The following is a 14,706-nucleotide window of genomic DNA, read 5'->3' as shown; positions in this document are numbered from 1 at the left end:
GTCCATATATTCTTTGGATCTCCTATATAAATGATAAATCATTACGATTTTATCTTGTCCATTCCAATTCTTTTGACTTTTGATTTCTTCTCCCTGTCTTGCTATACTGGGTAGAACACCACTACCAACAAATAGTAATAATGTGGGTATTTTATCTCATTTTAAATTTTAAATGAAACACTAAAAATTTCTCAGTTAAGATGATATTCTGGGTTTTTTAGTTTTAATATTCAATTGGCAGTCCCTTCTAGTCTAATTTCCAGAGGCATTTTCCTTAATGAACTGGTATTGAATTTGATCAAATGCTTTTTCTGCATCTACTGAGATTTTTTTTTATTGTATTAAAAGGTACATTTGTGGATTCTTAAAATATCCTTAACTACCTAGCATGAGCTTATCTAACTCATGATACATATTATTGAATTTCACTTGCTAATGTCTTCTCTAGGATTTTTGTGTATTCATGAAAGAAATAAACCTAATTTTCCTTTTCTCTTATTTATTTTTCTAGCTTCAATATCAAGTATACCAGTCTTTTACATTGGGATTTATTGGTAGAAATTATCAGTGAAACCATGTGGGCATTTTGTTCCCCTTGTGGGAAAACTTTTTAAACTAGATCTATTATTTAACAGTTACAAGACTATTCAAGGTTTTTCTTTATAATTCCTGTTACTTTTACAGTAATTTATCCATTTCATCTAAGTTTTACAATTGTTGGCATGATATTCACTAATAATTTACTTCCTACCTACAATCATTGGCATTTTCAGATGTAATTTTGTCTTCTTTATCAGTCTTGATATATATTCTTTTGAATTAGTGTTTTGGCTTTTTTTCAGATACATTCCCAGAAGTGGAATCACTGACTTACAAAGCAGTTCCATTTTTAATTTTTTGAGGTAACTCCATAGTGCTTTCCACAGTGGCTGCAGCAACCTGCATTCCCACCAACAGTGCACAAAGGTTCCCTTTTCACCACATCCTCTCCAACACTTATTTGTTGATTTGATAATAGCCATTCTGACAAGTGTGAGGTGATACCTCATTGTGGCTTTAATTTCCATTTCTCTAATTAGTGACATTAAGCATTTTTTCATGTCTATGGGCCATTGGTATGTCCTTTTTTGGAGAAGTGTATATTTAGGTCCTTTGCCAATTCTTTTAGTTGGAGTTTGTTTTTGGTGTTGAGCTTTGCAAGTTACTTATTAAATTTGGATATTAAGCCCTTATCAGATGTATAATTGGCGAACATGTTCTTCTATTTAGTTGGTTTTCTTTTCACTTTGTTTATTTCCTTGCTGTTCAAAGTTTTTTAGCTTTACATAGTCCTGTTTATTTGTTCTTGTTTTCCTTAACCAAGGTGACAATATCAGAAAAAATACTGCTGCAAGAAATACCCGAGATTCTACCGCCTTTGTTTTCTACTATAATTTTAATTGTTTTAAGCTTACTATTTAAGACTTTCAACCATTTTGTTTATTCTTGTGTGTGGTATAAGAAGGTGGTCTAGTTTCATTTTTTAGAACGTATCTGGGAACATATGTTTTTGGAACATAATGGGAACATGTCCCATTTTCCCCAATTTATTGAATAGACTATCTTTACCCTGCTGTATGTTTTTGCCTCCTTTCTCAAATATTGACTATAAAGGTGTGGATTTATTTCTGAGCTCTCTGTTCTGTTCCATTTATCTATGTGACTGTTTTTATGCAGGTAACATGCTGTTTTGATTTCTATGGCCTTATGATATAGTTTGATACCAGGTAGCATGATTCCTCCAACTTTGTTCTTTCTCAAGATTGCTGTTGGTTCAATGTGAGCCATTTTATAAAAATCTTCAGAGGACTTGAATGTCTGAGGATATTTTGTTATCTACTCTTATTTAAACAATAATCTGGCTAAATATTAAATTCTAGTTTTTAAAGTTATTTTCCATTTTAATACTTTGAAATATAACCAGTTATCTTGTACCCAGTGCTGTTTAAAAATGTCAAAAAAAAAAAAAAAGAAATATGTGAAGTTCATCCTTGTTCTCTTATAGACTACTTTCTTTTTGCAGGTTTTTAGAATTTTTCTGTCTTTCATATCCTCAAACTTTAATTTAGAATGTGGAGGTAGGATTTTTCTTATTCTCTTTTTTTGGTCCTTTGAATCTGGGGTCTTTTTCTTTTTCATTCTGGGAAATTAATCTCAATTGCTTTTTCAAGCATTTCCTCTTTCCAATTTCCCCCTCTTGTTTGAGCTGCCTATTACTGAATGTATTTCTTTGTTTATTCTCTTATCACTTTAGAAATTATTTTCCCTATGTCATTTTTTCCTTTTAAGATGTATTCTAAATATAATTTTCCAATTTTTTTATTCATTCCTTAGAGGGTGGAAACTTTAGGCATTACATGACAGTCACTCCCCAACCTTCAAAACAATTCCTTAGGTCAGTTTCTTTTTTGGAACCTTCCTTAGATTGCAAGTCACCAGCAAGGTAAGTGAGGGGCAGCAAGGGGAAGTGAAGTATTTAACTGATTTTTCCAATTCCTCCCAAGAATTGTAATTTAAGGAAAGACTGCCCAAGATTTTATTTCAAAAGACAGCCAGAACAGAGATCTGAGTTATAGTAAATGTAGGGTGATAAACTATTTGTTTTAAAGAAATGGGGAGTGTGGAGGAGGGGCAGGTAGTAAATTAGCAAGAACTCCAACAATTTATTTGTTAAAATATATTTTATTGATTATACTATTACAGTTGTCCCATTTTTTTCCTCCCTTTTATCCCCCTCTACCTTGTACACCTCTCCCTCCAGCATACCTCCCGCCTTAGTACATGTCCTCGGGACGTACACATAAGTTCTTTGGCTTCTCCCTTTCCTATACTATTCTTAACTTCCCCCTATTTTGCACCTACCATTTATGCTTCTTATTCCATGAAGCATTTTCCCCCATTCTCCCCCTCCACCTCTCCATTGATAATCTTCCATGTGATCTGTATTTCTGTGATTCTGTTCCTGTTCTAGTTGTTTGCTTAGTTTTTGTTTTTTAGGTTCCATTGTGGATAATTGTGAGTTTGTTGTCACTTTACTATTTGTAGTTTTGATCTTCTTTCTCTTAGATAAGTCCCTTTAACATTTCATATAATAAGGGCTTGGTGATGATGAACTCCTTTAACTTGACCTTATCTGGGAAGCACTTTATCTGCCCTTCCATTCTAAATGAGAGCTTTGCTGTCTAGAGTAATCTTAGATGTAGGTCCTTGCCTTTCAAGACTTGGAATACTTCTTTGTAGCCCCTTCTTGCCTGCAAGGTCTCTTTTGAGAAATCAGCTGATAGTCTAACGAGAACTCCTTTGCAGGTAACTGTCTCCTTTTCTCTTGCTGCTTTTAAGATTCTCTTTTTATCTTCAATCTTGGGTAATGTAATTATGATGTGCCTTGGTGTGTGATTCCTTGGGTCCAACTTTTGGGGGGCTCTCTGAGCTTCCTGGAAGCCTATTCCCTTTGCCAGATTGGAGAAGTTCTCCTTCATTATTTGCTCAAATTAAGTTTTCAGTTTCTTGCTTTCTCTTCTCCTGCTGGCACTCCTATGATTCAGATGGTGAAATGTGTAAAGTTGTCCCAGAGGTTCCTAAGCTTCTCCTCATTTTTTTGAATCCTTGATTCTTTATTCTGTTTCGGTTGAATGTTTATTTCTTTCTTCTGTTCCAAATGCTGATTTGAGCCCCAGTTTCCTTCTCTTCACTGTTGGTTCCCTGTATATTTTCCTTTATTTTACCTTGTATAGCCTTTACTTCTTTCTTTATTTTGCATTCTTACGCAATCATTTTTTGTGAGCCTCCTGATTACCAGCATTTTGAACTGTGCATCTGATAGGTTGGCTAGCTCTTCATTGCTTAGTTGTATTTTTTTCTGAAGCTTTGATCTGTTCTTTCAGTTAGGCCATATTTTTTTGTCTCAGTGTGCCTGTTATGGTGTAAGGGGAGGAGCTTTAAGTATTCACCAGGGTGGGGCAACCCACATCACTGTGCTGTGGTGCTCACTGTATGTAGAGGAGGGGTAAGAGAGGGAACAATGCTATTGCTCAGCTCTCATCCCATTTTGTTATTTCCCCAGCTACCCAGAAGTGAATTGGGCTCTTCTGGTGCTGATTCCTGGATGGGTGTGTTTGTGTATGTTCTAGGATCCTGTGGGTCTCTCTCATGGACTTCCCTGTGACACTGGGAGTTTCTCCTACCACCACAACACCCACAGATTTTTAAAGCCAGAGGTTTTGAGGTTTTATTTCCCTGGACTGCAAGCCTGGGTTGAGTGGTCTGCCTCGCTCCCCAGTTGTTCTTCCTGGTTTATCTGCACGCAAATGTGGGACCTCCCTATCCAGCAGCCACCTTCCCTCCTACCAGTCTGGATGAATGCTTCTTTAACTCCTTGGTTGTTGGACTTCCACACAATTTGAGTTTTTGGCAGTTCTGATTGTTTTTTGTTTTTACATTGGCCATTGTCCTTCTTTTGGTTGTGCAAAGAAGCAAAGCGTATCTACTAATGCCTCCATCTTGGCCAGAAGTCCTAAAGAGAGAATCTTAAAGGCAGCAAGAGAAAAGCAGAGAGTTACCTACAAAGGAATTCCCATAAGACTGTCAGCTGATTTCTCAAAATAAAATTTTCAGGCTAGAAGGGGCTGGCAAGAAGTATTCAAAGTGATAAAAAGCAAGGACCTACAACCCAGATTACTCTATCCAGCAAAGCTATTATTTAGAATTGAATTTCTAATTCAATTTTCCAGAGAAGGTAAAACTAAAGGAGTTCATCATCAAACCATTAATATATGAAATGTTAAAGGGACTTATTTAAGAAAAAGATAGCCCTGGCTGGCGTAGCTCAGTGGATTGAGCGCGGGCTGGGAACCAAAGTGTCCCAGGTTCGATTCCCAGCCAGGGTACATGCCTGGGTTGCAGGCCATAACCCCCAGCAACCGCACATTGATGTTTCTTTCTCTCTCTCTCTCTCTCTCTCCCTTCCCTCTCTAAAAATAAGTAAATAAAATCTTTAAAAAAAAAAGAAAAAAGGAAAAAGATAAAAACTATGAAAATAAAAATGGCAATAATCCTAATCAATGGGTCTCAGTTTGTCAGGCGTCCTCCCACAAAGCAAAAATGGCAATAAATTCACAACTATCAACAATTGAATCAATCCAGGAAACAAATGAAGCAAACAAGCAGAAAAAAAAACAGAATCATAGATACGGAGATCATCTGGAAGGTTATCAATTGGAAGGGGGTAAGGAGAGAATGGGAGAGAAAAGGTTCAGGGATTAAGAAGTACAAATTGGTAGGCACAGAATAGCCAGCAGGATGTTAAAAACAGTATAGGAAATGAAGTAGCTGAAGGACTTATATGCATGGCCCATGGACATGAACTAAAGTGGGGGGGTGGGGACTGCCAGAGGGAATGGAGGGTACCAGGTGGAGGAGGGTAAAGGGGGGAAAATTAGGCCAACTGAAATAGCATAATCAATAAAATATATTAAAAAACACAAAACATAGATACAGTTATATCATATGTATTGTTCAGCAATTTACCTTTCTGGTTTTGCAATGTCTTAGATACACTGTGTCAGCTCCATATTCCTGTTTTTTTCAACCACAAATTTCTTGTTAATTGTATTTTAGTTTTGATTCACTTTTCTGGCTCTAAAATAACCTTTAAAAACTGTTCTTTAAACAACAAAAAAACATCAGGAAAAGACCCTGAGAGGAATATTTTATAAATTCTTACAGGTCTACCTTTATGTTCCCTTTACATGTAAACATGTTTAGGCATTAAATTTCTTAGTCCCAGTCTGTATTTAGTAAACTTTTATAAATACTGCTCTATTATTTATATAGAAGAAATCTAAAGTTAACTTGATTTTTGTTCCTTGCCTTCTTATGTTTAAATACTTGAAGAAGTCTATACTTCCTGAAATTTGATCACTTACTAGGATGTCTTCAAATCAGCCTCTTTTAATTCATTTAACTTAATTTTTCTTTCTAGTCTAGAAATTTTTTCCTCTGATATGTTATTAGCGCTTTTATTTATTTGTTTTCTTCTTTGGAGAAATCTATCACTCAAGGTTATACTTTATTCAGCTATTTGTAGTATATTTTATGCTAGACTTTGTATCTTTTTAAAAAAATTCTTCCTGTATTCAGGGAAATGTCCCAAGTGAATTCTTCTTCTTTCTCATTGTGATTTCAATTTATTTCATTACCAAATCTTTTTACTTTCCTGCTATTGTATTCTTAGTTTTATTCTACTCTTATCTTGGGCCTATTCTTGTACAAGAATTTCCTGAACAACTTCAAGTCCTTTGTGGAATAAGACATGAATAAATAAAAGCAAAGTCAGTGTTTTCTTTAAAAATGTCCTGCTTCACAAATAGGACATATTTCTAATCAGAGATTTTCCTCTGAGTATTTAGCTGGTATACTCCTCTTTTTAGTGCTGAGAATGTTCATAGTCTCCATTTTTTCAGTTCACCCCTCCTTAAACAGTCATTTCTCTAGGTCTAATGTTATGGGTAGTTAGGATGCACAAGTTACACTTGGTGCTCTCCTCTACCTGATTAGGTATTAGTAAATTCTGCATCTCATTCTAAAACCAGATGCACAGATATGTGATGTGCCTAGTATATTTCTTAACTAGGAGGACTTCAAACAATTCTATTTCCTTATTCAATTTAACTATTAATCTTTCTGGCAAGAGACCCACCCAGTTTTCAATATAGAGTCCAATTTTGGAGGACTAAGATAGGGTTCCCCTGATTCCTAGATTGTCCAGTATAGAGAGACAAAAGGAAGCTTTGGGCAGGACTGGCTCATTTTGGCTAGGCTGCTATTATTTGTTTCTTCTGAAATAAAGCCATCCGTGAAATGGGACTGGGTTTCAACTTAGTCACATTCCAGTTCTACTGTGGGGTGGACCTCATAATCCACAAACACTATTCCCAGGATGCTAAAGTAACCTGCCAATAGTAATATAAAAGTTCCAAGTATTCCATTTGTAATCTACTGGGTTGCATAACCTGCTATTTTTAAAAACTCTTGTCCTATTAGTGATATAAATCCATAGAAATTCTTGCTGAATTCTGAACTATATGATATAATGTACTCTTCCTGGTTCATGGCATGGATAGAGATGTGTTTTGTATTGTCTTTTATATCCTTTTGCATGTTAGAAATATTACATAATATTTTCAAGTCAGTTGAAAAGTCAAAAAGGAGAAGATACACATATGTGGTCAGTTATGATCACACATATATGAATTTCTTGGCTTTAATGCTGATCAATATATGTATCTACTCATTAACAAAACAATATGAAAGATTCATATCAAACTCATGTGCCACACAATGACCACCACTCTCTCTACACACACACACACAACTTCTTAAAATAGATTCAGCAAAATTGTAGGATACAACTTAGAATAAACAAATTCAACAAAGTTGCAAAAACAATGCAACACAAAAATAAGTCACATATCTGGGAAAGGAAATAAAACAAATCCATGTAGATGTATAACAGCATCAGAAAGAGTAAAATATTTAGGAGTAAGTAGGCAAGATACATGTATCTTGAAAACTATAAAACATTACTGAAGGAAATTAAAGAAGACATAAATGGAAAGATATAATGTGTTCATGAACTGGAACACTTAGCATTATCAAGATTACCTAAATTAATCTGTATTTTCAACATAATCTTTATGAAAATCTCAGTTTTTTTGCAGAAATAGAAAGACTTATCCTTAAAATTCATATGGAATTTCAAGGGACTCTCAATAGCTTAAAGGATATTGAAAAGAGCAACACTGTAGGACCTACACTTTCTGGTTTCAAAACTTACTACAAAGGCATGGTAGCAAAACAGTTAGGACAGTGTCATAGACAGATAGATGTACAGAACAATAGAACAAAATGGAGAGCCCCAAAATATGCCCTCACACACAGTCAAATGACTTTCAACAATAGTATCAAGACTATTCAATGGGGAAAGCACAGTATTTTCAAGAAATGGTGCTGGGGAAACTGGACATCCATATGCAAAGGAATGAAGTTGGACTCTTACCTTATACCACAGACAAAAAGTAACTTAAAAGGAATCAAAGACTGAAACATAAAAAACTCTTAACAAGGAAACATAGGAGAAAAAGCCCCTGATATCAGATTTGGCAATGATTTCTTGGGTATGACACCAAAATCACAGGCAACAAAGAGAAAAAGATAAAATGTACATCATCAAATTTGAAAATTTTTATGCCTCAAAGGACACTATCAAGTGAGTAAAAAGTCAGCCCATGAATGGGAGAAAATATCTGCCATCATATATCAAATAAGGCATTAACATACAGCACATATAAAGAAGGGGAGGGGAGGGGAGGAGAGGGGAAAGAGAGGAGGGGAGGGAAGAAGGAAAGAAAAGAAATGTTGGTGGGGATGTGGAGAAATCAGAACCTTGTGCATTGCTGTTAGGAATGTAAAATGGTGCAGCAACTGTGAAAAACAGTAACATAAAATTGCCAAATTAAAATTGGTAAAAATGTAACATAAAAAGTTAGACATAAAATTAGTATATGATCCAGTAATTCCACTTATAGGGATATACCCAAAAGAACTGAAAACAGAGATTCAGAGATTATATGTATACCAATGTTTATAACAGTAATATTCCTAATAGCAAAAAGGTGGTAACAACTTGAATATCCACTAACATTTGAATGGAAGGAGAAACAAAATGCAGTATTATACGTACAATGGAATATTATTCAACCTTAAAAAGAAATGAAATTCTGATACATGCTACAGTTTAGACAAACCCTAAAAACATTATGCTAAGTGAAACAGACACAAAAGAATATTGTGTGATTCTACTTAAAGGTACCTAGAATTCAAATTCGTAGCAACACAAAGTACAATGGGTATTGCCAGAGGCTAGGTAAAGAGAGAAATGGGGAGTTATTGTTTAATGGGTACTTTCAATCTGGGATGATGAAAAAAATCAGAAGATGGACAGTGGTGATGGTTGTGTGACAATGTAAATATAGTTAATACCACTGAACTTTAAGTACTAAAATGATTGAAATTATAAAAATGTTATATTTTATACAATAAAAGGTAAACAAAATAAAAAGGAAAAAATTAGATGGAATTTTTTGTTGGCCAAATGAAGAGCTATGGTTTGGTGGTAGCCATATGAAATGAGTAATATGAAGTGAGGAGAATGACTCACATTCTACCTCATGTTAGAGAGTACATTAAAATATACTTCCTACACTTAAAAGACTTATCAGGGAGGGGTAATCATTAGGGAAAAACAAGTTTTATGAAGGTAAGTTATTCTCAAAAAGGCTGAGGCTGTAAGTGAATTTCTTAGAAACACAAAAGGAGCTTTAAGCTGCACTATGTAAAAGACTGTTTGGTTGAACAACATAGAGATGAGAATACGTCATTCAACTGGCTAGGGAGAATAAAAATCAAGGGGCAAGAGGAAAGAAACCTGTTAAGAGAATTGACCCTGAACAGCCTCAGAGTTCTAAATGGACCTGCTTTGTAAACTATAACTACAGCAAATCTTGGAGGAACACAGTGAAGAAATAAGAGTCTACAGTAGTTCAACTACAGTCGAACTACTAAAATACTAAAATCAAGTAGGTTAAGGGATGAAGAAACATCCTTCTTCATCCCTTGTTTTAACTAGCATGAGAACTTAAACTTTTAAACTTTCCAATCCTGCATCAATGCCTGGATATACATCAGACTTCCAGATAACCATCTAATTACTCCCTCAAGGACTCATGTATACAGACCACTTGACATCCACTATCCAGACCACCAGATGTGATTCAACTTCCTCGCACCATTCTCCATACTATCCAGACTGCCTGACACCTCAGTGATAACTATGGACCAATCCTAGGGCTAACGTAGAACTGATTTTCTCAAGAATGTATTTTTACTATAAGAACTCTTAACTTTTCTTTCTTCTTTGGAACACTTCTGGGGTGTTGCCTGGTGTTTTCATTTTGCAAAGCCTAAGACCCATGAATAAATCTTGATCATTTATTTCTAGCCAAAGCCTCCATACTCTTTTTGAATTTGATACCTTCAATAAGCACTTGCTATTTGTCAGCCACTGTTCTAAGCCCTCACATTCTAACAAAATTGATCTTGGTGACTCTGCCTACAACCAGACTTCTCCTTTTCTCAATTAAATGAAGTTATAGCTTAATATTCAAGTGGTATAAATAGTCCTGGCTATGGCTGAGATTTCTAAAACCAACTGCTTACAGGAATTTAAGAAGGGGGATTTTTTAAACACAATTTATTTTCCCTCAATAGCATCTTTCCAGTGTCTTACCACATTCATACACAAATACATAAAAACTGCATTTAAATAGTAAAAGAGTAAGTAGATAATCATACTCTTTACCTTTGCTTGTTCAGCCCTGGATTTAGTATATGTTTACTTTCTAGTCCTTCTGCCACCCCCAACCCCCATCTCTGACTCCAAAATAAAAATACTTTACAGTTCTTGGATTCTTGAAAAAGACACATACTTTCATTAAAAAAAAATACACAAATCGTCATTTCTTTGTTTAAAAATTAAGTCACCTCAAATTGTAAATTCTTTATTTGCCCATATCATAGTATAGGTTACTCCCAGGTAATAAATGACCTAAAAACCATGCAAATTAAACAATACTAAATGATATACTAACATTTCAACTTAAATTTTGGTAATTGAAAATACTTAATATTTTAACATTAGCAATTCTTCAATTCTAATGTTGAAAAGTAAATAAGCTGATTCTCACCAACTTCATGAATAGTTTTAGTGTAGTTTTTAGTAGTGTCTACATGTATCAACTTCTAAACGTTACACATTTAAAATTTTCACCCAGAAATACAAATTTTCCCAAAATTATATATATCAAAACTAATTTACTGCCTTTTAAGAGTCAAAGTGCTAGAATTTCCAGCCAAGATGGAAATGTAGGTAGACACACTGTGCCTACTCGCACAAACAAAATAAGGACAATAAAAATTTAGAAACAAAAAACCAACCAGAACTGACAGAAAATCGAACTGTATGGAAGTCTGACAACAAAGGAGTTAAAACAGACACATTCATCCAGACTGGTAGGAGGGGTGGAGTCAGCAGCTGGGCGGAGAGGGGTTGTGGCAAAAAAAGGGGTGGCTTGTGGACCCCCAGCACACAAGGCAGCAGTGGGCAGGCCCTGGGCACGCAGGCAGCAGCTGGCTGACCCTGGGTGTGGGGTGAAAGCAGGCAGACCCAGCAAGGCGCACAAGGCAGCTGGCTGGCTGGTCTTACATTCGAGTGCAGATAAACAAGGCGAAACTGGGAAGCGAGACAGACTAAGCAACCCAGGGCTTCAGCTCCGGGAAATAAAACCTCAAAACACCAATTGAAAACACCTGTGGGGACTGAGGTGCTGGGAGAGACTCCCAGCCTCTCAGGAGAGTTCATTGGAGACCCACAGGGTCCTAGAATGTACACAAGCCCACCCACATGGGAATCAGTACCAGAAGGGCCCAGTTTGCTTGGGGTAAGTGGTGGAAGGGACTGAAATCTGACAGAGAGCAGAGCAAGTGCCATTGTTCCCTCTCTGATCCCTGCCCCACATACAGCATCAGAACCTAGTGACTGGGTTGCCCTGCCCTGGTGAACACCTAAGGTACTGCCCCTCACTACATAACAGGTGTGTCAAGACCAAAAAAAGAAAAAAAAACACCCCAGCCCAAACAGAAGAACAGATCAAAGCTCCACAGCAAATACAACTAAGTGATGAAGAGATAGCCAACCTATCAGATGCACAGTTCAAAGCATTGGTGATCAGGATGCTCACAGAATTGGTTGAATTCGGTTGCAAATTAGATGAAAAAACAAAGGCTACGCTTTGTGAGATAAAGGAAAATGTACAGAAAACCAATAGTGATGGGAAGAAAACTAGAACTCAAATCAATGGAGTGGACCAGAAGGAAGACAGGAACAACCAAACAGAAAAGAATGAAGAAATAAGAATTCAAAAAAATGAGGAGAGGCTTAAGAATATCCAGGACATCTTTAAATGTTCCAACATCTGAATCATAGGGTTACCAGAAGGGGAAGAGGAAGAGCAACAAGTGGAAAAGTTGTTTGAACAAATAATAAAGGAAAACCCCAATCTGGCAAAGGAAATAGACTTCTAGGAAGTCCAGGAAGCTCAGAGAGTCCCAAAGAAGTTGGAGCCAAGGAGGAACACACCAAGGCACATCATAATTACATTAGCCAAGGTAAAAATGAAGGAGAGAATTCTAGAAGCAGCAAGAGATAAGAGGACAGTTACCTACAAAGGAGTTCCCATCAGACTGTCAGCTGATTTCTCAAAAGAGACCTTGTAGGCAAGAAGGGGCTGGAAAGAAGTATTCCAAATCATGAAAGGCTACATCCAAGATTGCTCTAACCAGCAAAGCTTTCATTTAGAATGGAAGGGCAGATAAAGTGCTTCCCAGATAAGGTCAAATTAAAGGAGTTCATCATCACCAAGCCCTTATTTTATATGTTAAAAGGACTTATCTAGAAAAAGAAGATAAAAAACATGCATAGTAAAATGACAGCAAACTCACAATTATTAACAACCATGCCTAGAACAAAAACAAAAACAAACTAAGCAAACAAGTAGAACAGGAACAGAACCATAGAAATGGAGATCACCTAGAAGGTTAGCAACAGGGGAATGGGGGGAGAAGAGAGGGGGAAAAGGTACAGAGAATAAGTAGCATAGATGGTAGGTAGAAAATAGACAGGGGGAGGATAAGAATAGTATGGGAAATGTAGAAGCTAAAGAACTTATAAGTATGACACATAGACATGAACTAAAGTGAGGGAATGTAGGTGACAGAGGGTGTACAGGGTGAAGGGGATTGAGGGGGGAAAATGGGACAACTGTAATAGCATAATCAATAAAATATATTTTTTAAAAAAGAGTCAAAGTGCTTTTGGAAATATGGGACTATAATTCAGACACCATTCCTTTAGCTAATGTGAAATTATCAACAGACCACAAAACTGATGTAGGTAAGTCAACCCTGTATGGAACAGAACAAACAGCCATGCAAGCAATCTAATCTGGAGGGATTCTTTAAGAAAATCTACCAGGACTGAATGAAAATGTCTACACTTAGAATCATCCCTTTAGCCTACTTATTTTCAGAATATATTTGCTAACATGTAAATATTCACTAGGAAGCTGGGATTATATGTAAAAAAGAAACAATAATTTTTTTTTAAATTTAAGGAGCACAATGCACTCAGTAAAAATTAACTGATAATTAAAAATAAAAGTACTTACACTCACTTCTTCAAGAAAAATAGGTTACACAGTGATCCAGTACTAAAAATATATATATATTCAAAGTAATGACACTTAGGACTCACCTCTAAAATCTGACCAGCTCTAGATAATGAGTGACCATCAGCTTGGACTACTGCTACCTGACTGGAAGACTGTGACAGAATGCTGGAAACACTAGGAAAAGTCTAAAAACAAATAGAAAAACAAGGGCACACTTTCTTCATCTTACATAAAACACAGGCAAAATTTAACAATCACCACACCAAGACCTGAGGGACACCTGGTACATACTTATGTTTGACTTGATAACCTTATGGTGGATACCACATGGTCAGTGATAGAATTTTGTGGTCATCTAAAAAATTGCAGAGTTCTTTTATAGGAGCCTAATGGTGTTACCTGGGGCCTCTACACATACCTACTAATATAGTAAGACAATTTAAAGAATGCAAACAGATATTAGTTGAGGTCATAAATAAATTCAAAATAACAATGTTTTCAAATATCATATGAAAAGTTTTTTTAAAAATACATATGCTTTAAAAATAAATTTTATAATATGAACATAGTTAGCATTAAAAAACAGCAATTAAGTCCCAGCTGGTATGGCTCAGTGGGTTAAGCCATTTATATTCCATAAATGCTTGATTTTGAAATTCTTACCTTAGACTGGTCAAGAATTTGAAGATTTTCCCATACTATTTTATCACTTTCAGATTTTTTCCAAGGATTATTCCATTTTTCAGGAGCTTCTTTTTCTTTCTTCTTTAAAGCAACCTGTTCATCTGCAAATAATATCCTTTTTAAAAAAGTGTACAAAAACTATTAAAAAGTCACTTAAACAAATCATATCCATTTAAAGATTTTATTTATTTATTTTTAGAGAAGGGAAGGGAGGGAGAAAGAAGGGGAAAGAAACATAAATGTGTGGTAGCCTCTCATGTGCCCCCCACCACGGACCTGGCCTGCAACTCAGGCATGTGCCCCCAGCTGGGAATCGAATCAGTGAACCTTTGGTTCACAGGCCAGCACTCGATGCACTGAGCCACACCAGCCAGGGCAAATCATGACCTTCTTAAAGAGTGCAGATTCCAACACAGATGAAAATTGTTTTATAGGGAGGAGATGAACTCACAAGCCAGAAGAAAGAAATTTAAGGGGTATGGAATCATTTAATCAGAATCAAGTTTAAGTAGGGCGCACGAATGGATGTAAAAATGTTTTATTACAATTATCAATAAAAAGAAATTCTTTCGGAACAACATATATTATGCTAATTATTCTCAGGTTCTAATTTCCTGTAATGTTTGTTCAATTACTACTA

The 14,706-nt window shown here is 35.9% G+C and overlaps 1 protein-coding gene across 9 annotated transcripts in view; it reads right to left on the bottom strand.

The window, feature by feature from the left end:
* CCDC66 (coiled-coil domain containing 66) overlaps positions 1-14,706 on the bottom strand; it is a 62,019-nt gene that overhangs the window by 36,903 nt on the left and 10,410 nt on the right. For 7 of the 9 annotated variants that reach the window (XM_028517833.2, XM_036030934.1, XM_036030930.1 and 4 more), the window contains 2 exons: positions 14,046-14,167; positions 13,466-13,567 (listed from right to left, as the gene is read on the bottom strand). The exons of 1 other annotated variant lie outside the window; for it this stretch is intronic. In XM_028517833.2, the coding sequence (XP_028373634.1) occupies positions 13,466-13,567; positions 14,046-14,167 (224 nt within the window). The remainder of the gene's footprint in view (positions 1-13,465; positions 13,568-14,045; positions 14,168-14,706) is intronic. One more of the 9 variants, XM_036030932.1, reaches the window with a different exon arrangement.

Source organism: Phyllostomus discolor, chromosome 7 (genome assembly GCF_004126475.2).
Source record: "Phyllostomus discolor isolate MPI-MPIP mPhyDis1 chromosome 7, mPhyDis1.pri.v3, whole genome shotgun sequence".
Taxonomy (NCBI): domain Eukaryota; kingdom Metazoa; phylum Chordata; class Mammalia; order Chiroptera; family Phyllostomidae; genus Phyllostomus; species Phyllostomus discolor.
The sequence above is the reverse complement of the archived record's forward strand: the minus strand, read 5'-3'. Positions and strand labels throughout refer to the sequence as shown.